General features: G+C 39.1%; 1 protein-coding gene and 1 long non-coding RNA gene across 7 annotated transcripts in view; both read left to right on the top strand.

Moving 5' to 3' along the window:
* The window catches only part of Stacl (SH3 and cysteine-rich domain-containing protein), an 83084-nt gene that overhangs the window by 58960 nt on the left and 567 nt on the right, over positions 1-23557 (top strand). For 3 of the 5 annotated variants that reach the window (XM_072018454.1, XM_072018456.1, XM_072018455.1), the window contains exons 3-13: positions 626-882; positions 1581-1973; positions 2617-2873; positions 3544-3655; positions 14077-14231; positions 14433-14483; positions 14872-15143; positions 17531-17680; positions 22242-22418; positions 22563-22812; positions 23218-23401. In XM_072018454.1, coding sequence (XP_071874555.1) covers positions 626-882; positions 1581-1973; positions 2617-2873; positions 3544-3655; positions 14077-14231; positions 14433-14483; positions 14872-15143; positions 17531-17680; positions 22242-22418; positions 22563-22812; positions 23218-23401 — 2258 coding nt within the window. The remainder of the gene's footprint in view (positions 1-625; positions 883-1580; positions 1974-2616; positions 2874-3543; positions 3656-14076; positions 14232-14432; positions 14484-14871; positions 15144-17530; positions 17681-22241; positions 22419-22562; positions 22813-23217; positions 23402-23557) is intronic. The other 2 variants (XM_072018458.1, XM_072018457.1) reach the window with 2 other exon arrangements.
* On the top strand, positions 4398-9324 carry LOC139995234 (uncharacterized). 2 transcript variants are annotated; one of them, XR_011801918.1, is made up of 4 exons: positions 4398-6107; positions 6475-7300; positions 7549-7666; positions 7741-9324. It is a non-coding gene; the product is annotated as an uncharacterized lncRNA (long non-coding RNA). The 2 variants fall into 2 exon arrangements; XR_011801917.1 differs by having other exon boundaries at positions 4400-7300.

The following is a 23557-nucleotide window of genomic DNA, read 5'->3' as shown; positions in this document are numbered from 1 at the left end:
TGCTGGTAATTGTTTATTGATACAAGAGAGGCCAGCCAGTTCTCCGCGTGTTGAAATATTTGAAGAGAACTCAACGCCTCGTGTATCCTGTACCGCGGAACTCGATCTGTGTCTGACATTACGCACCCTCTCGTCTGTCTACGCTTTCATGCAACTACCATCGAACAACCACGGCCTTCGACACACTCGTCCAAACGTTTTAAACAAACGTCCCATTTAATTAATCGAACGGTAGCTTTGGACAGATTGAAACGTCGCTCGCCGAAACAGATTTGTCTGTTGAAGATATAGAGACAGGCTATCGATCAATTTACTATTCACTTTTCCCATTTTGTTCCAAGCGTTATAGATAACTCTGTACTCTCGTTCAAAGATCTAGCCGTTCTATGTGTAACCATAATGGTATCGGGTGACTTGAGGACTTCGATATTAGGTTAGGTGATTTTAGATCTTCAAAACTGGGTGCAATTCTAGAAACTCGTGGCATTTGGTCCACGCGCGATTCTACAGACTCGATGTTACTTCTTAACGATCCTAGAAACTCAAGGTCGTTAGAAATCTTACAACTGTTACCAAATTGAAGCCTGTATTTAAGTATGTTCCTAACCTAACTTATGTTCCACAGTGTCAGAGTTCGCGCAGGAGCTGGGCGCGGCAATGGAAAGCCACTCGGCAACCGTACGACGTCTTGTCGACGAGTTTCGCAGCCGATCCGGAGACACCAGAGTTGATTCCGGCGGAATGCGTCGAGTTTGGGAAAGTTTACTGCGCCAGGTGCAATCAGATGCAGAAGCTCACTTAGATCTGGCCGCGGTTCTCCAACAGCAGCTGTCTAGACCCACCTTGGAGGCCAGCTTCCACCGAAAACTCCAGTCCAGGAAGGTAATTCGCTTCAGATTTCTGCGTCTACGAAAATCGAATATGCCCTTGATAGCAAAACTTTGTTCAAAATCCATGGCATGTTGTGCTACAAATGTGACGAGAAGTGGTTTAAGTTTGAGGAGAGAAATTGTCACGCGATATAGTCAAAATAAGATAAGGCACCTGAACGTCTTTGACGACGTTGATAACGTGAGAATCTTGCAAAGAAATTGCACGTGGGCGTCGTTCACCTGCTTCGAGATTGCTTCCAGCTCAATGTGATCGTCGTATCGCGTGCGGTATCAAGGGCTTCCCCCGAAAGCAGATAAAAGTTGCCGATACAACTGCTTTGAGCATTTCCTTAACGGTCCTCGGTGGATCTGAAAATTGAGATTTACGATCGATCCAGAGCTGCGCGCAATGCAAATTTAAAGCTTTAGGATGATGCCAGCAAACCTACGTCTTACCCTAACCTAACCAAAACTTGATTCGGATTTTTCATTCTTAACAAATCTACTAATCTCGGCTAAGCAATTGGGTAATCAGTATCGATGTTCAGAGACGTGTTACAATCGAAAACCCATTGCAGTTTGACAAAATCCCAACAGAAAACTGTCCCACCCGAACCGAGATTTAGCCCTAATCCTGAAAGCATAATTGCAGGAGAAGACTGGTAGCATGAAAGAGGATCATAAAACCAAGGAAATTCCATATTGCAGGTGTTTGCTCATCGCGAGGCCTACGAGCAGGTGGTGGCGAAGACCGAGGAGAAGCTGCAACGTGCCCGCGCGGATTACAAACGCGCCTACGCCTCTCTCTTAATGATAGATGGCGGGAGTGAGCAGGAACTGAAACGCGCCTATTACGAGGCGCACAATGCGTACGTTCTTCAATTGAAAGCCACGAATGCCATCACGGAACGGTACCAGTCACAGTGCCTGCCTGGTCTGCTCGGTGAAATAGCGGAAGTATACGAGGAGTTATGTGGATTGGCTTGCAAATGCGTGGCTGGAATATCGGAGGCAGCCGCGGAGAGGGCTGGGGATCAGGCGAAACGTTATCAAGCGGTAGCGAAAGAGGCTCAAGTCATAACACCGTTAAACGATTTGCAAGTACGTCAAATTGACTATATTTCCCAAGTCATACTTTATCTGTCCTCGTTTATGAGCCTTGACTCAATTGTTTGCGTACTGCGAGTGGCGGAACGAAGAGGGCAAGGGAGGGAATCCTATCAGTCGGCAGAACCGAATTAGGGCTGTGATGAGCTTGCCAGTCAGCCAGGCGTAAAGCTGTTAAATCCTCCTATTTGTGAGAGTCCTACATGCTCGGTTGAGATTAGGATCCTTAGCTTCAGACGACAGGCAACTGCAGGGATATTATTTAGTTTCTAGCATTAGCTTCTTAAGAGGACTAGTTTTGGGAAAACTAAGGCTTGGGATTTTTAGAAATACAGGAAATGGGTTTGTTGCTTTTACAAATACACGAGAAGGGTTAAAGAAAGAAAAAGGTGATGGCTAGAGGCAGAAATCAGATCTATATTTAGAGCACGTGGACCGTGTCTATATTTGGCAAAGCATGCAATGATGAGGTTTATAATTATCATTTATCAGCAGAGCTTGCAGTAGATTATTCTATGATCATCCTGTCTCACAGAAATAGAGAAAAGATTCAGGTATCAAGAAATAACGATCACTCTATTGCAGATATAGCTTGGAGCCGCTATTCCGCCTATTAAGACCAGAATTTTGTGTCTAGATTCTGGCACGGAGCCTATCAGCCACCGCGACTCCATCGAAGAAGCCCTCCAGGCGGCTGTTCGTGGCGCCAGGTCCGCCAGAACAAATACCCATGGAAAGAATCAGTCAAATACCGTCGCTGAGGGACGAACTAGCACCAACAGGAACCAGCACTCTGCCCCTGATGGAGGATTTACGACGAGAGCACGATAGCCTAGCTCAAGAGATCACACGACTCCAGGACGCCTTGGATACGTTGATCCGCATGCAACGAAAGTGCGTTAACTTATCCACCCAGAACAAATATTTAGAAGTTAATAAACTACTCTGCGAATGTGCGAATCTCCTAGCTTAAGTGGATACGTTTTCAATGAGTTAGAAAAGGTAGAGGTACCAAAGTAGGTGATCCAATCTTGGCCGGTTAGACGTTCAACGTTGGGTCTTCCCAGATGCAACGTAGATACCTTAACCTATCGATTCAAATACGAGATTTATAATTCAATAGACCATATCACAATCGTGTGAACCTGATGACACGAATAGATAAGATTACAAGGGACAGAGCGGCAAAATGGGCAGACCCAAATCTTAGCGATCAAACGTTAAATGTCGGGTCTTGTAGCAGCCCACCATTTAGGATTTGAGGAAAAGTAATTTCACAATATTGCCGGTGCTGGCATTGAGAAGAAGGTACGATCGATAACGTGGAGCACCAGTGAAATATAGAACCGCGAATAGAAATGATTAATGTCTGACAAAAGAATTCGTTCTAATTACCTCTCGTTCCGCTTTTCGGTGGCTGGTTCAATTTATTAAAGGTAAACACGTTACAAAGGGCCACGGTTTTCGAGTGCTGGTATTTCCAGCTTACAACACTCGACACGTTCGTGGGTTTAATTCCACGAAGCCCGAGAATCGCTAAACGGTTTCCTTTCTTTAATTGCAGGAGCGCTGAAAGCAATCTTTACACAAAAGTAGCCGAGCTCCAGGAAGACATCTCTATGAAGCGTTTCGAGCTAGGGGAAGCACAGCTATACCTCGCAGCCGTGCAAGCACAGGTATTTCAATTGATATTATTTTGTAGCAAACACTCTGGCAAACCTGATAATTATCTTCAAACCTATGTTCGATGGGTCTCTCTGTTCCTTTGGCATGGAAATTTCAACGAAACATTTACTTTGAAAAAGATTACCGAAGATTACAAACATTTGTAAAGTAACTTTTCTAGTGTCACGTAATTTTTAAAAGTGAAAAACACAAGATTCGGTCTGAAGTCAAGTTTATTTTTCACAGTTAGGTTTTGTTACAAAAAAGATCGGAAGAAGAACTGTTTGGTCCTGGCTCGTACCATCAGGGAAGAAAGCTCGGTGTGGGTGTGCCCTTTTGAACTCAGAACGCGGATTCGTCGTCCGCACTTTTCGGTAGAAAAGTGAGGGTAATGATCCGCGATGCCCATTGGCTAATGAATGATAAAGAAAACCAGATATGGGCATCCTTGTTCATGGGAAAAGTTTGTTATCTCGCCAGACACCCGCTTTCTCCGTAATAGTTAAGAGCGTGCAACAAATATGCGGACCATCTGTAAACCGAAAATGTTTATGTGAAAAGAAATGAAACAGAACAGATTCGGTTTACGGTGTCTCCTTAGGCCTGTTGAGGGTTAGCGTTAACAATGGGTAGTTCTTAACGCCCAGACTATGAGGAATCTTGCAAGGGCCATAGCATCTGGCGTAGCATGTGCTAAACAAAAATTTGATCCGTGACACTAGCAGTGCTGTTTCAGGATAATGTAACAACCAAAATTTAGATACTCGGCTCTACTTTATCAGCATAATTTTTTAATTCTTCCGTTTACGAAAAAATTACTCATTAAAAATTTGACTACTCGTATGGCGAGAAACATATTATTAGAAAGTAATATTTCCGATTGGCGAGTGATGTAATATGTAAAATGCTTGAAAATGTTCCTTACATTTATATCATTTTCCCTTAAGAATCCCAACCTATCGCGTTTCTCATTTGCTCGGTAATTTTAACTTTCAGTAATCTTTTTCCCTTTTTATTTTTTTTTTTTTTTTTTTTTTTTTCTAAACTATTTAAATGAACCGTCACGAGATCGATAGCAGAAAAAACGGAGAGCTATTAGTGACTATCGAAAGTTCGCTCGCAAATTGCTGCACTTCAGTGCTGCCAACATAAAGTTCCTATCGGGAGAAACCGTATCAGAAGTTCCGTGCACTCGGATTAAAAACTTGCTACTTCCATAGCGAACCAGTGCCGTTTTCTTGTTTAGAAAACCGCGACAAGGGTCGCGGGAAGTTTTTTCATTCGTGACAGAAAAGTTTCTGTGTTCCTGCTATGACAGAAATCAGATATGTGTGTCCTGTATGTGTGCGTGTTCGAGCATACAGGAATCGTTTGACGACCTAGAAATTGGATTTGCGATGGATCCCCGAGGAAACATCCATCGTAGAAAAGAAAAATCACCGATTTCACGCGGCTGTTCCCTTACACCGAAGGTTTCTTTAGATCTGGCAGTTTCTTTGTTGGTGATTCCATTCAGACCGTGAAATCCTCTAATGCTCCTACCTACAGTTATACATATATTAGTATAAGAAATTTTTCAATCAAAAAATGTGGTTACCTTCCATGGTTGAAAATTTAAAGTAATTCGGTATTGTTAGATCGTATTTTTAATAAGCTTCCTAATTTCACTAATTACTAATTCTATTATTCAATATCTTTAAATGCTAAAATTGTACGAATTTAATCCTTCAATTATTCCCAGGTGATATGTAACAACATAACCTCCAATAAACTTCTTCATTTCGTCATGCATCGATTAACATTCATCATCTTATTCAATTCTAGAACGTTTACTTATCAAAAAATAAAGTTTGATATTATTATTCGAATGAAATTTTATCTCAACCTAATCTCAACCTAATGATCGAACCACGTATCAACGAAGCAAATACCGAGAAAATTCTTCGAGTGATTCAAAGAAGATTCTACGCAGAGTCATCTGGCGTGAATTCCTAACCTGAACCAATTTGTCATCGGCCAGTGAAAGAGCGCGAGCACGACGGTATCACAGATCAGCTGTCAGCAAAAGCATTATCCTCATGAGCAATCCAACCACCTAAACAGCCGGTCGAGTGGACGAGAACGACAAAGAGGAGCAATTCGTGACACTTTGCTCAGTGGGTCTTCAGACACAGTCGGTCGGAGAAGTCTTGTCGGGACAAAGGAACGTGTCGATCTCGGCCGCGAGAAAAAGAACTGGTCTCGCGGAGCATTCGTGGTTCTCGAGTCGAGTGGCTGAGCCGATTAAAATTAGCACGAGCCTCCCATTGTTCCCTTCCACGGGCCTCGAATAAGTACAATGCACCTTGTTTGTTCACCTGCACGTGCTGTCCCGCAGTTCCGTGCCTTCTCTCGTACGATCCGCGCCAAATCGGTTGTCGCTAATAAGACGCCATATTGGAAATTGGTAATTGATCCTTCGATGTGAGTACACAAAAGAAAAAAGTGTTCTTCTCAGCACAGTTAATTCATATCGATCGGCTTTAAGATGGTTTTGATGTTTCTTAATGGGTTTGATTTAGTGGTCGAAACTACATGTGTATTGTGATAAAATGGTCAATACCAATATTATTGGCTATTGATGGCTATTAAACGGGTATTCTGAGGTTAAAATATTCAAGCAGAGGGTATTAGATGGGAAATTTGTATATTGTTGTGGCAGTTTGCAAAATTTAAATTATGGTGTCAAATTATCAAGCCAATTATTCTTCTAGTAATACTCTCTCATAAAGTATCGTAACGTTGATAATTCCATTAGAAAACTAGCACGACTATTTTCACATTTTTACAGAGAGTAACCTATCCTAAATAACCTAACCAAAATCAACTCAACCATCACCATCATCGTCAAACACTAACATTCGACTCGAAGTTTGAATTAGAAGGTAGCAACGAGGTTATACGAGGGTAAAAGAGGCAAGAGGAAAATTTAAACAATCAGTCGTGCCGGAAGATGAAGGACACAGAATCCTTTGTCGTCGAGCGAGACTCGGAAGACACGTGAGACAGATTTTCGCTCTGACTCGTATCCTGAAGGTAGCTACACATGAGAGCAGAGCTTTTCTCCGGTCACTCATTTCCCGGAAAAAGGATGAATTATGGAGGGATAGGCGACGAACGGTCGTGAAACGAACGAGGTAGTCAAAGAGTCGTAGATTTGCGATCGCCTTCTCTCGTGAAAATAACTTCACACACACGCGCTTCTAGAAACGCTCGCTTCAGCGAGTTCGAATGCCTCGACGCGCATCTATCGATACTCGAATTCGCGAGAAAGTACGATCGGAACTTTTCAAACGTAGATACGTCAGAAATGATGAGAAATATGGGAAAAATGGGGCAGATTTAGAAGGACAAGTTTTCGTCGGTGAATAGTAGAAATTATATAGGGTGTCTTTGACACGTGTAGCTATCTGTCGATATTTGAACTGCGATCAGATTACCACCGAAGCTCTTCTAACGTACGTCTGTGTGGCAAACGATGACAAATACAACTGTGAAGTGGAGGAACGATAAGAACGAGGAGTAGTCAAAATCGAGAAAAATAAGGCGAATAATAAATTAACAAAAAGTGATGAAAATGCTAAAGATTGACAAAAAATACGAAAATGATATGGAAGGTAAGAGTGATGGAGGAAGACAGATTTACTATAAATTTACTATAGAAATCGAACAGGTTGCCTCGCGTAACTGAGATAGTAACTTTTAGAATACAGCAACTACTTAACAGCCACAAGAAAAGTTTCTAACCTATAAATCTAGGTGTTTCAAAAACTTAAAGCTTTCCTTTATTTTCTCTTCGTATCTCTGTATTTGTTTCTCCATAGGAGACACTCCATATACGAAATTATGAGGAAATTTATTTCAGACGTGGAAACATGGCGGAAGTTAAGGCGCGAGATGCAAATTTGTCTGGTAGGGTCTTAATTCAAATTAAACTCTAAGTCACAATCATTCTACGTCTAACGTGACTAATAAAGATCCAAGTAAAATTCCAACTCGTACTAGTTTACATAATCTGCATTTACGTATTTGTATCTAATCTTCGATCTAATTTTAGACCCAACTAAATGTCCCTATGAAACTTCAAGTTCGACAGTAAACAGGATTTGTGAATGGGAAAACATAAGAAAACATAGAGACAGAGGAAACATAATGGAAGAGGAAATATGTTCTTTTTTTTTTTTTTTTTTTTTTCTAGATAAATGGGAGGCAGACGCGTGAAGTATACAAATCCATTCAATGATATTGATTTGCATACGCCTTTGAAACCCTTTTGCATCTACCTTTCCATCGAATTCGTCGTCCTCGGCGAGAAGATTGGCCTGATTCAAGCGTTCCACACGAGCATTCGCTAAATTCCACAATACGACGTGTCCTGATCCTTCAACTGGCACGCCAAGGATGACTGAATACCTAAATGTAGGCTGATCCGCACTCCATTACCTCCTAAAATAGCAGCCTCTGTGACGTTGCCAACTTTTTGCCGCAATGAACATTTAGGCTTCACGTGAATCTGAATAATTGTCTGTCAACCTGAATATTGATAGCAAAGGGCGATCAATGATATAGTAGTTGGTAATTGCTAATCTCCTGATATTAATATTCTTTGTGAAGATATTTCATCAAATTTGTAAAACATAGGCTACCGATTTCTTAGCTGATGAGAGCTGCTGGTAAACGCCTTCGGTAACAAAGATTGTGCTATAGTCATGCTCGTAGAGCACGAGAATTGGCCACGTAGTCAGGAAGATTATAGATTGAAGGAAGGTCGTTTAACCGGTGCTTTCACCACCAAGGGATCGATATCGTGGCCGAGTCTTGCTGAAATTTTCAGCAAGACACGTCCTAATGGACCTGTCAGCGGCCACCAGATACCAGTGTCTATGGAACAGGCTAGATATCGATAATTGCCCGCTTCGATCCATCCTAGCAATTTCCTTTGCATTAGGCTTCCACCCTAGCCTCGATCACTTTGTCAAGACGATGAAGGAAGCTTGTGTTTTTTTATCTATCAGAGATTTAGAGGCTAATTTAAAGAAGATGTTGCATGAAAGAGAGCGATAAAGAAGAAGAAAAGGTACTTAAATTTAGATTTCTTATCCGAGCGACAAAATTTGAACTTTATTAGCCACGTAGAGAGAATTTTACAGGCAATTGTGCTCTGTACAAAATGATTTTCAAGTGAATTTTTAGATTAATACATCCAGCGGGATGGTGTATTTTCCTTTTTCATTTTCTTCTTCGTGTTTCTCTTTTCTTTGTTTTCTAGTGGAACGTTGAATCGGAAATGATCCTTTAACTATTCAAAAGGTATGCCCGATTGATATGGAGCTGCGATTAAACGATAAAAGTTGCTGCAGTTCTTTGAGAACGATTCAATTTAGCCTGCACTTCTGTAGGTTAAAATATTCGAGGATATTTCGATTCCTAACAATTTCTCGATTACGTAACGAATAGTTATGTAGTAATCCCATTGGAGTGAGAAAATTACTTGGTGTATCTTCAGAAATCAAAGCAGATCGCTCCAATCGTAGCAACCAAAGAAAGATCTGTCAATTATCTTGATTAGTCAAAGTGGAGACTAAAATATTTTTTAAATATTTTTTACCTGGAAGGGCAAATCATGAGAATTGTTCATTGCTCTGAAACTGGCTAACTTTGTTCTGACACTATCTTGTGTATCAATAAAAATAACCGAGACATCAAGATTCATGTATAAGGTTTTATATAAATTAATTCCACAGGTTGTTTTGAATTTTTATTACACGCACGATCTTCCTAAAATGTTGAAAAACTGTCTTAATTGTAAAATGGAAGCTTGTATCAACAGGAAGGCCGAACAACGATAAGCAAAGCAATTGGCAAAATTGCCAAAATCTTAACAAACAATTCAATTCTATCAATTCTCTCGAACACTCAAAATTCTTCTAGAAATTGAGAAATTGTGCTGATCCAAAGTTGAGAAACTTTTGTCAACGATGAGATCAAAAAATGCTTCTTCGTCTGGCAACATCGTTCCAAGTGGTTTTGGGCACTCGAAACTCCTATGTTGTCCAGTTCTGCAGATTAATTAAAAGTTCTATAAGAGTCGAAATTCTTTTGAAATGTGCAGAAACTGTTCCAATTGAAGGATTCCAAATTGCTATCAATGAAAGAATCAAAATAATGATATTTTAAGAGAATTAATCTTTAGATTAATTTAACAGATTAATTAATTTATTTATTTTCTTTTTAGATTAATTTAACGATATTTTACAATTAAGAGAATTACTGCGAGTGCTTGCAGATATTCAAAAATCCTATTCCATTCAATCCCCTGGAACGTTCAGAAAGTGCCTCGATTAAAAAATCAAAAAGTTGCGTGAAAGATGAGAAAGTGGTACCTCGGTTAATGGAGTCAGGCCAAGTCCTTCCAAACACTTGAACTAAAAATTTTACCTGAGTAATTAAGAACCATAACAACTTGGGGACTTGTACGGAATTTTTAAAAACTGTTTTAACGAGAAGTCCAAAGTATTCGAGAAGTTAGAAGGAATCGAAGTTACCCAGTTCGTCTAAAATGCTTCCCACAAACCGACGAATCCTCTGTAGGTGGAACATACGAAATATCAAAAGCAAAATACTTGTTGTAACGTTTATTGGATGAATCAACTGTGCTGGGATATCGTTTCTTAAATTACATTCACAGAAATATGAATTTGCTCGAACGTCCGCAGTCTATCGGTCTATCTAAATAAAATAAAACACAAAAGATGCAGCTGAAAGGCGAATTTCATAGAACAGTTCACGTATAGAAAATAAAAGCCGAATATACGTGTGCAGACGCATGTCAAACTGCAATAAACCATAGCAAAACGCTGATGACTAAATGAAATAAAATCCGAAAAATATAAATCATAGAAAGAAAGGCTATCGATAGAAACATACAGATATAAAACGTAGATAACTTTTAACTCACATACAATCATACACTCGACATACAGCTCGTAATGGAAAAGCAAACAAACTCGAAAGAACAATTGTCAGATAGGAGAACCTGACATGCATAAACAAACGCGTATGAAACTGTAATAGACCGGCATAAAGAGGAGCTGATAACAGATAGCAAAGAACAATTTTCAAATGGAAAATGAAACCTGGATACGCGTAAACTGACACACTCCAAATTGCCATAAACCTGCAGAAAACACCGGTAACTGAATATAATAATCCGAGTAGAATAAAATGTAAAATAAAAGAATGTAGATACAAAGGTAAACAGCTTCCAAATTACACGTGGCGATAGGCCGCGGACGAAACAGGTTCCAAAGAACAGTTGGCAGATGGGGAAGGAAAACCGGATACGCGTAAACAGACACGAGCTGCGTTGCCTAACGCGTCGCCCGAATAAATAGGGGCGCGCAATCGCGCGACATGCGCCCTCACAACTGGGTCACCATCCGACAGCCGCCGTCTGAAAATCCATTCCTGGCCTCGAGTTCGCTCTCCTAGGTCAGGGTGGCAGGAGGAGCCTGACTAGTCCTCGCGAAAATGGGCTGGACAACGCTGCGCACACAAGTCGTTAGTATCCCCCTTGAAACACCTGGACGAGACACCTGGCTCCTTTCGCTTTCTATCGCGAATCCAGGTCACAGACATCAGATCCGTGCAGCCAGACAGTGATCGAGCCATTATTCGTGCCGCAGTGTGCTTTCGCGCTGGTGAATCCTCTCGTTCCTGACTCCAGATAGCTCGCATCCGTTGCTATGCGGCTCCACTGCGGTCGCTTCCGGTTCTTCTTACCTCACAAAGTCTGTACACATTGTGTCTAGTGGTATTTGACGTGAATGTGTGCCTGAATGATGGTTCTACGAAAATTAGCGACGAACGGAGGTCTATGAGAAAGTTAGGTCAGCTGCTGGTAGGAGCAGCTGGTGCATGGTGTTTTGACACGTGACACACGATATTTGCAGGCGTCGAGACGCGTGTCCGTGATCAGGACACACACGTGGGGGACACTTTTTGCCACACGTGCTCGGGATTAAACGTGGTCGAATGATTTACGTTAGGGGAGTGTCGTTCCTTGCTTGACGGAATGGACTCTTCGTGGGGTATTTTGATGTACCGGGACTTTGAAAAATTGTTTATGCGATGGCTTCTTTTACTCTTGCTTTGTCAAATTAGAATTCCCAGTATTTAACACTTTCGTTTTTGTACTGAAATGTTGCTGGAAAAATCATGCGTCGCTGCACGTTACAATTGTATTGCCTGATGAGATGTAGCGCTGCTGACGTTGCGTAACGTTTGTTCTTTGATAAATGCACAGTGGCATAGACGCAACTGTTGCGTCTATATCTGTACACGTTTGAATAAAATATTTTTAGAAGAAGAAAAGAGAGGCGACTGTAGGAAACGCGTTGAGATATTATTCAACTGTGCTACTTGGATATTTCATGTGTCAATCTTGCCTTCGTTTCTTGCCAAATTTTATAATTCCATAGATAAAAATATCTGTACTTTTTAATAGCGAACGTGTTAAATATCCAGTGTCTTGACTTTTGTAAATGTCCCTGATTTTGCTTGATTCATTATTTACTTTCTGTATTATTTTCGTGCTGTCCAGTCGTACATTGCAGACTATTGAGTAATAACGTATCGCGGAATAATACAGAGTACAGTTTGACTCGATGGTCGATGCTCCTTCAGTGTCTTTATGAATGAAGCCCCTACAGTATACTCGATGCACGATATAGCGATAGGTACAATGGTCTGTTTGGGATCGATAGGAATCTCGGTTGCCGTAATATTGTACTATCGATGGCCTAATTTTAATTAACAATTATTTCCGGCATACCTTGCCTCAAATTAGCAAATCTCTTAATTATGAAATATTAAACATTGTTGGACATTGTTGTTGGAAATTAAACGTCCAATGATTATTACCAACGCTATTTCACTTTTAAACGATATGACAATTGATTAATGAAAGAACAATAATATTAGTTTATATTTATTAAGAGACTGTTTATTAAAAATTGCGATTTTTATAATTGGAAGCAGAAGCTACCCTCCAGCTAGAATAAACATTAGTTCGCCATGCTTTTGATCTCTTATATATTTCTGAATATTTAGATATTTTACATTTTCCATATTAATGAACATACCCTGAATATGCATGTTGTTTTCCATATTCATACATCCTGTGCATTTTTGTATCTTTCAATTTTCACACAAATCCATAAAAATTGGCAATTTATTTAATTAATAATAAAATATTATTGAAATAATAGAACATTAAAGTCGAATGATACAATTGAAATAGTTTTGTGAAATGGGCATAATAATTGGACAATAAGTTGGTATACATGTGTGTTACGATAAGCAATCAGATGTCCTCGATAGAATCCAATTAATAGCGAGCCAAGCCGTTGCATTAAAACGGTTCTGGCTTCCTCTTTCGTTGGATATCTATTTACCAGACGGTCGTGCACGAGTTGTTTGCCGGCTCGTGCAGAAACTCCGCTATTTCCATTGTCATCGCACTGTCATACCATAGGAAACAGAACTTTCTGAAAAGTTTTCCGATATCCCTGTGTTCAATGGTACAATAACAAGACTTCTATCGTTCAGTTTATACCTTTCATTATTGCCACAGGTCTGAAACGAATAGTAGTGGAGGTAAATTGAAAAAAGTTGGTTTAAAGAAACACAATTTTCTATTATTTCGTTACTATATTTGTTATTATAGAAAATAACTATCTGTCCACTGAATTAATCTGAAAAATGTAAGAAAGAAAATTGGCTGGATATGTTATATTTACAATTTAGAAAATATCAGTTTGATTTATTGGAAAAAATTTGTTTCTGCAAGAATCTAAAAAAAAGATTCCAAAAGTCATAAATCAGATTAAAGAAATATCATTTTTTAGTTATTTTGTTATTTAGAAATGAAAGATTGGAAAGATGAATTTTTAAAAAATTTGTCTATTTTGAGATTCTACAAATTATTCCTTAAGGTATAAAAGATACAAAAACTATCTTTGTCCACATATTTCTAATTATTTTAATTCTGAATCAATATTTTTATAGAATACTTAGAAACGCATACGTTTCATTACTATAATTTAAAAAGAAGCTAGAAAGTCTCAAGAAATACTGTGACCAGTTTCTTTCTTGGTTACATCATATCATTTCCCATTCTAAAAAGCTATCTAATTCGTTAGTGGAGGTTAATTAGTGTAATTACTTAATTCCATAATGGCGTCGGTGATCATTTCAAAAATAATTGCAAAAGAGGTGGTAAAGGGAGATCGTTAGGGAATTTTCAAGTACTAGGAGAAAATTGGATTCTATTAAAAAATTGTCCAAGTCTGCCAGAGCAAATATTATATGTGACGTTCGTTTCAATTTGCAGAAGGAGCTGTTCGGGGCTGGAGAAGCCGGCCAACCGGATGGGGTGAGCAGCCGGAAGATGTCGAATGGCTCGACCGGAAGTACCAAGCACAAATGGTTGAAAGCGTTCAAGAGTTTGAAAACCAGCTCCCCGACGACTCCGCCATCAACCGACAAGTCAGTAACTATTCGATGAAAATGGACTTTAAACGATGAATGCTTCAAATATCTCCTTCCTTCTCTCCTATTTTATTTTTTGTTTCCATTAGTTTCTTTTTCTTTTTTTTTTTTTTTTTTTAGATAAGATGTTTTGTTAAAGTGTGTTGGTTGTGTTTGAATAACCAAAATTGTTGTTTTGTCAATGCTTCACTAACACAGAGGGAAACAGGCGATGTACCATGCTGTTTCTACAGTCGTCGCCATGTCTAGGTAAGTTTGTCACTAGAAAGTCACTAGATATTCGTTCAACTTGGTTAATGATTAATTTAACAACCAGGTAAATTTGTTTCCTGCTCTTTCATTAATATATATCTTATAATATATTAGCAATACAATTTTTAATAATTTTATGAGGAAATTGTATTCAAGTTATATCCCTTTATTTAGTGATAATGAAATACACCATTTGGTCCATTCTTTTAGATCATGGTACTCTACAAAATTATAGAAATCTGTTAAAACCTTCTGTCTGACAAATTTTCCCTAAAAATGCCATTAACAAAATAAACACGCTGTATTAAATATATGACACATTAAATATACAAAACAGAAGAAGAAAGTTGAAGAAGTACAACTACAAAAGTACAACTTGTTCCAGGAAAAGTTTGGAGTCCGAGGGAGGCCACTCTTGGCGCGAGTACACTTATCGAAAAATCACTCCCTGCGATGCGTGTGGCCAGGTGTTACGTGGCCATAGTCGCCAGGGCGTCAGGTGTCGTGGCTGCAAAGCAAACGCTCACACCGACTGCATCAATCTGGTGCAGCCCGTCATGTGTCCCAGCCTGGCGCCTAAAAAGAGTGGAGGGATTCCCCTTCTTCGTCGACAGAAGACTCAGACTCAAGTGGACGACACCGCGGCCGCAGAGTACAGTAAGTACTCGCCAGTTTGGGAATGTGATTGTGTCAAAATTGATTTTCTTATCCCCTTTCTCTCTCTCTCTCTCTCTCACTCTCTCTCTCTCTTTCTTTCTCTCTCGTTGTCGCGGATGATCGATGCTCTAAGAAATGAGACGAATCTATTATTAACCGAATCTTTGACACCCTCAGAAGCACCAAGTTTATCTTCGATCAATTTGATGACAATCTCGCTATGATACCAAGTCTATTCACTGTGGTTCGTCATTTTCATATTGAAAATCTGAGGCAGATTCCCCTTTGTATCACGGCGAAAGGTTTGCAGGAGGAAAGAAAATTGAACTGCAGGGATGAGGGAGATGATCGATCCGGGATTGGAGCCAGCCGGATGAAACAGATTGCGTGAAATTGATGAATCACTATACTGAAATTTAAGCCTGATGGCCTGGAATTTAATTCTGGATCAATCTCGGTGCTGCAGTTCAACATTCCAGCTTGTTCGAAAGTTTAGTTTCTCACTTTGGCGTTCTAATTGCTAAAATAAATTACTGGATCCAAAGCACCAGGATCAGAATAGTTTGTGCATGGACAGTTTCATTAGATAAGAGTATCGATCGATCCATAAACTGAAACAAAGAAAAAGATGCGAAAGGAAACGAAGGATCAAATTTTTTTTCAACCAAGCTCTGCTCCTCATCTTCTCACCTTGATCGAATTCCCTGAACGCGATTCGTCGACATGCAAGGCACGGAAAGGGTCAGAGATCATGGTATGCATCACAGCCCATCGCGATTAATAAATTAATCGGATCATTCATCCTTCAACCTTCTTTCTTCCTCTTCGCGTCCCTCGATCGCCTGAACAGGCTACAAGAAAAAGGAAAAACTCTTTCTCTATGGTGTAACTCGGTGTTTCGTGTGGCTTGGTGTCGTTCAGAGTCACTGAAGCTGAAAAGTCGATCGCTCGGAGACTCTTTAAGTTCCATTAGCTCCCAGCTAAGTTGGAAGCTTTCAGGTTAGAATAGTAGTCTTAAAAAGGAGTTAGGAAAGGTTCTGCTAGGTTTTTATATGATTTGAGATGAAAATGATATACTTGTTTAAATTAGTTTCCTTCTTAACACTGTGACAACTGGAGAGGCGACACCAGTGCCATGTTAATGTCAATTATTGGTACACACAATATACATATTTATTTGTTAAGGCAGTCAGTTAGTTAGGTAGTTGTTATTTGTTATTTAGATTTGGAAAGAATTGCTCCTCAAGGGCTTGCATATAATTTTAGACAAGAATAATATCTTTAGCTACGTTGTTTTATCTTAAACAACATGACAAATGATGATGCAACACTAGTGCTATATATGTCAACTATTGGTGTACATAACATTAGTCTGTTCAATTATTTATTATTCACTATCATATGTATATTTATTACTCGTCTTCTTTATCAGATATTCAGAGTCACTGAATCTTCCTACAAATATAAGAAAAACCGTATTTTTTAATTCTTGACATGAAGAACACTGCGCATAGTGTTGAAACGACGGATTTGTTTGAAAGGTGTCAAAAATTATCGGGAGATTCCCTGGCTTAATCTCCTGTTAAGCGATCGCTTGTTACATGCTCTTAATCCTTTCAACCTGATTTACTTCAATTGACGTCACTGTCAACCCATCCTCCGAACGATCGATGCCAATTTTGTTATCCGCTGTGCAGCCAGTAATGTTGCAAATTGACTTTGAATGATTTCAACCTAAATTATGTCACTGATGGAGATAGATTCTGGCTCCCATTTAAATCTCGAATTTCCTACGATCTGCATTGAATTCTCTTGAAATTTCTAAGTGTAAATTTCTTCTTCGTCAATGGCCTTTTTATTGCAACTAGATGAATCTGGTCGGTGGCTCTGAACAAATGGCACTGAAACACACTATCTGTGTACAATAATCTAAGTTCAACTGTTGATGAGAAGTATGGCTACCATGAACAGGTGTCTTTAAAATTGACCAATGTTACTGTTCTAAGTACTTGCTTCTGCTATCTGTAGCTCCTTTCTTAATTCTATACAAAAAGATACTATTTTCATTTTACTAAATATCCAAACAAGTACAACAAACTCCATTATATTTTACTAAGGGAAACTATTTATACAGCAAGTAAATAAATATAATAAATTAAATTACAACTAATTAATAAGTTATGAAGGACCAACTAAAGACACTTGTTGCCCAAGGAGCGTCTGCTTCGAGTCATAAAGTTGAGGGCAAAGAAAAGGAAAGAAAAGAAAAGTGAACTAAGCAAAAAAAAAAAAAAGAAAAATAAAAGTACTGGAAAGAAAGAAAAGAAAGCACCTCGTGTGATGTCTCTCTGCTTTTGCATTGCTACCTGTCTATCTCGTGTGAGCAGACGTGGACGCCATATACCAGGTGCTGAAGCAGGCAGGCGAGATCCGTGGAAACTCGACAAACTCACCACCTACGCCTCCCACAGCAGATCATCCTCCAGCACCTTCGTCAGCGAGGGCTTCCTCCCACCCTTGTTCCTCGTCCACCTCTGGTAAGGCACAGCACCAATTCCTCTTGACCTTGAAGCAGAGCCTCCCTATAGGAAAAGTATAATTCCTCTGTTTCTTGAAATCTGTGACCGGAGTGCTCTTCAGGTGCATTCTACTGTGCAAAGATAATTGCTGACAAATTACACAAGTTGTTGAAGCTTGGTCGACCCAGTGAATTGTAGATTCTGAAAGTTTCTGGAAACGTAGAGGAAATTTATGGGTATGTGAGAGCGTAGGAGTTAGAAATGAGTCAGATAGCTGAAAGAAGTAAATACTACTCCCATTTAGAACATTTATTTTACGTGTTAGAGTAGTTGATGTAGTTTTGTGCTATAAAGTATATTAGAGAAATCATTGTACGTTAGAATAAAGTTATTCTATTTCATATTCTATTTCATTCTACTTCATAGCTTAATTTATTACCAACTGAACTGGCAAAGATGTTTAAAAGTAGAAAAAAAAAAACAAAATTCCTTTCAGTTCAGTACAGTATTGTATTCTGCTAAGAATTATACCCTTCAGTTCAATCCATTTCACTTAAGAGAGTCTTATAAAGGTTTCTTCCTTCTTGAGGTCTTTGTTAAATGTCAAATATATGCTGCTTCCTCCGAGAGAAGATCTAAAGGAAAACTTGGCACCTGTGCCAAGAGAAAAATGTATTAAAGGTACTTCGAACACGAGGAAAGCTATTGATTTCAGTTAAAGTTCAGCAAATATATTTTCTATGAAAGCATTAGGTGATTAAGAAGAGTAAGATGCAATCCTGAAGCGACTTCATCAAGTTTATGCATCTGCTAGAGCAATCTCTGCTTCAAGGTGGCACTTTACCCTGTTCTCTCTTTTTATTCTTTTAATCAACAGAAATATACTCTTCTTTAGGGACATGACTCGTAACTTTTGCCTCTTTCTTCTTTTTATCTATCCAGCATTTTCTCTGTCTCTCTTTCTACTTCTTCCCCTACTTCATCTTCATTCTTCCTCTTAACACGCGCGCCATCTGTACTATTTTTATCGTACTATTCGTGATTCCCCGCATGCACTGATGGATCTAGCCCATCGTCATCACTTTCCCGTGATCATCGACTTTACGCTACGGATTTTTCAATCTCTAGATTTTTTAACTGAAATATTTCTGGAATTTTGTAAAAATCGTGAAAACGTTTAAAATGGATAAATCGTTGTTGGTGTTACCTCAATGATAATTACAGTGTGAATATTTTTTAGAAATTTATCATCTTCTATAAACGTGAAATTTTTCGCAAATATTTTTGTTATTTTATCATCGTGCAATGTGTCCTACGTGAATTTTCGTCGATCGTTTATCTTGGAAAAAGATTGGGGAAAAAAGGATCGTCGCTTTAAGAGTTCTCGATAAGGCGGGAAGTTTAAGTTTCACCACGAGGCTTCCTACGGACGAAGAGAGAAACGTTTGCCCGCTTTCTGTCCCTCAACTTCGAGTAGCGAAGAAATCACAAACAGACAATCTTCGATTCTTGAACGAGTAACTTTGACAGTTTGAAACATTAAAAAATAAAAACAAAAAGTAACTAATCCGATCAACAGTCCCAAATCGCTTGAAATGTTCCCAAAGAAACGGCAGTCATTATCGCCAATTCCCTAGTCTCCGTAATAATCGACTTTAGCGTCAATGTTAAAAAAAAACTAACCAATTTCATCATGGAGCCTAAACGCGCAATTCCAATCGATTCCATGGCGAAACAAACGAATCATCTAAGGGAGAAAGAGGTGAAATCTTCAAATATCGCGGTAACAGATAGGGAGAGCACCGATAACGGCGCCACTAGCGCTGGACGGGGAAATCCCACGGAATTGCACTTACTAACGACTAAAACCAACCTCAAAAGTGCGACTAAATTAAACAGTGCTTGTACTGAGAGAGAAAGAGCTACAGTTGGAGTGGAAAGCGCGTGAGAGAACATATCAAGGCGAAATCATCTCGGAATCGTTGCAATTCCATTGACCAGGACGGGGCAGCGGTGGATCAATGTCGGGAACCAGACCATTCGGACAGCCACTGGTGTTGATGACCCAAGAGAAACCTTCGACCTCTTCGCAAAAGACGCCCGAACGTTCTTACCATGGCTCCAACAGAAAACGATGACCTTTGAACTGGACGCGCGTCGCTTAAGCGATCTGCGTTTCGAAAAAATTGGATTTAAAGCTTCTAGGAACTAAAATCTAGCGACTCGTGATCTATAATTACTAGTTGTGGACTGTGGAGTAGGTTTTAAATGGTGAAACGCTCGTGAGTGAGCTGAAAACGTGGAATTGCTAGGGTATGGGGATGGAATTGCGATTGTGAAAATCCAATGGGGGAGATTGACGTGCACGGTCTTCGTTTATATATCGTGACGTGATACGTGTGCGTGTTACTCGCTGGAATTGCTGAAGTTGCGCGACGTTGAAATATGCAACTTCGAAGTATAAATCGGTTGGTTTCAGTTTTGTGTGAAATTAGAGAGGCAGCTTGAAATTGTCGAAGGCATCGAAGGTGAAATTGCTCATCCTGTTTCAAGGAAAGCGAATATCGATCAACTTTTATGTATAGAATTCTGTTTTTCCGAATACCTTTGTTTACGCACAAATCGAAGAAGTTCGCTGGAATTGCGCTAAAGTGAACGAACGTTGGAATTGCATACAAAGTTCTCTTCATTTAACTTGTACAACTTGTTTGCGCCTAAATTTTCTCCGTGTAAGGACTGGAACGACGCTTGGAGTTGACAATATGTAGAGTAAAAAATTGTAAATTTATTGTTCATCCATTCAACCAGCATTTGACGGAGGAGTTGATCATTTATTTCTGCGAACCCACCCTGTTGCTCTTTTCCGTGGAATTGCGAGATTGGAAAGATGGAATTGCTAATGCAAATTTTCCCGATTCAATAGCGAACAATTTTTAATTTGAGTCTTGTTGAAAAAGTAGTTGTAAATGAGAAATATTTGGAATTGCTTAATGGTATTGTTCAATTTTTTCCTTATAGAAACCTACAAACTTTTTATTTTCGCCCAGTTTAAGTATGTTAGATATTTATCCCTAAATTCAGCATGACCAAATAGCAGAAAAATCCCTATATTGGCGCCAATTATTCGCAGAATTTTTATCGTTTACGTACAGGTTGTGTCAAAAAAGACCGCGCCGTAAAGGTAAGGACTCACTACAAGATTACTTCAGAGCAATTTCCAATCACTTAAGTAACTATTATCTCAATTAGCCTAGTTTCCTTTGAAGATCAAAATGATTAACACGATTGTCGAATCTGGGATTGTTTTGTCACGAAATTCGAAAAACAAAAAATTCAACGAAAAAAAAAATGTACAATTATTCGAATCTAAGTTATTAAATATTATTCCGCATTTTAATTTCCCAGCTTTCTTTCTCTAAGAAATTATCTCCTCAAAGAAACAATCGAAAAGTACGAATCTTAAAAGTATGGTGAAAATGTACACAAAAGTAGGGGAAGAACGGACATGAAGTAGGAAGTATTGCGCGAAAAACGAACTCGAAGTCAATGAAAAGGAAGAAAAATTAGTACAAGGGAGAAATCATGTAAATATTGTAAATAAAAATGTTCTCTCCTGCGATTTCCTATGCTTTCACTTCTTGATGCGCGAGTCGTGTCCCATTTTTTTGTCTTTTTTTCCATTTGTTTTTTTTTTACCATTTTTCTTTTATTTTTTATATAAAATTATTTTCTGTGTTAAAAAGTTTCGTATACTAGTTAAGTTTATCGCCTGGTGAGAGAAATACTTTCTTTGTGTGCATTCGTAATGTTACCGTATATCTATATGGTGTTCCTGTCTCGTTGTATGTGTTGACTTCCGGTCTCGACGTTGACGCCAAATGAGTACTTTTGTCAGAATGAAAATGAATGGAAACCTGTTGTCTCTATTGGGAATTGATTAAAAATTACGAGCCTCCACTTGCATATCTATGTGTACGTGTGCATACTGCAATTTTCTTGCACGCATATATCGACGTGTGAATTCGAATTTTGTTGAAAATCGTGTATTCTCCACTTTTTCGTTCTACTCTGCTGACTGAATTTCCTTAAAAAATCTGAGATTCTGAAATTTCTTTCTTTTTTTTTTTATATATGATTTTCTTTCACCTTGGTTTACTTTACTTTAAATTATATTATTTTTCCGAAATTATACTTCCGCGAGAAAAAGAAATTGTCTCTGAATCGTAGAAACTTGTCAAGCTTGCTCTATCTCTACCTAAACTCCGTTTAATTTAAGAAAAAAAAGCCGGGAGCTTTTCGCTGTAACGATACATCATTACAGCGAGCTTCAATGACAGATATAACCTCAAAAAACGAGAAGGATAGGTAGGTACATCTTGCTGACAAGATGTTCGTGTTTCTTCCTGCAAGCAAACTCTCTCTAACTTCTCTCTATTCTAACTATCCGCTTATAAACTAGAAAAAAGAAACGAGAAACAGAATGAAAAAGTAACACTGCTTTGTAAAATGGCGTCAATGTCGAGCTACGAGCTAACCTCAAAGGCTAACTTGCTATGATCGCTCATTATGGAACATGAAGCGCCGCATAGTCCACAACGTAGACGCGAGAGACTGAACCTAAGGATGAAAAGTCTCAGCTTGGATTCTCCGGAGGGCACCGCTCATGTTCGACATCGTCCACGTGATTACTATACCGGCGGTCAAAGAGAGTCCACGCCACCCAGACATTCTGACAGTGGAAGCATCAACAGATTATGTGAGTATCAATCAATTACTGGATTTCCTTGATAAAAGAGATATAGCGAGATCATGAAATTAGTCAGACTTGAAGGTATAGCGCAGATAATTAATCTCGAAAAGGTTAAAAATACCATTCATGGTTTGAACGACTCGATTGCAGCGCCATGTAGTCCAGGCCAGGGCCACAGCGTCCACAAGCACATTAGGGGGGCCATCAGGATGTCCAGCATGGAACTCCCAGATGAAAATGAAAAATCGTACTCATCGGCGAGCACCTCTCCTTGCCCCTCGCCGCACACTAACAATCAGAATCACGTGAATCCACCTGGAAAGCGTGTTCTACCCCCTAATAATTTATACGTGGTGCTGTACAACTTCGAGGCGCGACATCGAGACGAGTTGGACTTGAAGTAATCAATGATTATTAAATAATTCAATGATAATCACTCAATTAATAGACTGCGGTTATTTATACGTTTCTATGCACTGGAGAATTTCGTCTACTAAATATCATCACAAGTACTATACTTTGTATATTATTATACAATTGAATATTGTTTAAAAGTTAAATAAGAATTACATAGAATAAGAATTAAAAAAATTAAAGTAGTTTGGGCGAGACCTGAGTTAGAACATAGAAAAGTAACTAGGATTGTTCAATCTGCTGTCTATTCGTCCTAGGGACTTTTTTCAATCTTTGAATTATTTCCATTCATTTGCCTGTTGGTTAAGATGGGAGGATAGCAAATTGAACTGAGAAAAGAACAAGCTCCTTTGACGTCTCTACTAATATTTGAAATCTAATCGTTTCGCAGAGCTGGCTACAAAGTGACGGTAATTGATAAATCAGAGAAGGACTGGTGGAAAGGGAAGTGTTTGGGCGGCCGAGTGGGTTACTTCCCCAGTGCGTACGTTATGCGAGTGGAGTCTGGGCAGAAGACGCTTCAGGTCACTCGCAACTTACAATTAACTGACCAGATTACCCTACTACGTGACCAGGTATTCCTTTTATATATTATAAGGCACACGATTATGCGAAAAATAACCTTCACATTTTTGTCATCCTTATTATTTCATTGTCAATCCTTTGAATACTCTTGTTTCAACGAGAACGAGCCAAATCCGGGCCAAGAACCTTTTTAACAACTACAATAC

This window comes from Bombus fervidus, chromosome 15, assembly GCF_041682495.2.
Source record: "Bombus fervidus isolate BK054 chromosome 15, iyBomFerv1, whole genome shotgun sequence".
Lineage (NCBI taxonomy): Eukaryota > Metazoa > Arthropoda > Insecta > Hymenoptera > Apidae > Bombus > Bombus fervidus.
The sequence above is the reverse complement of the archived record's forward strand: the minus strand, read 5'-3'. Positions and strand labels throughout refer to the sequence as shown.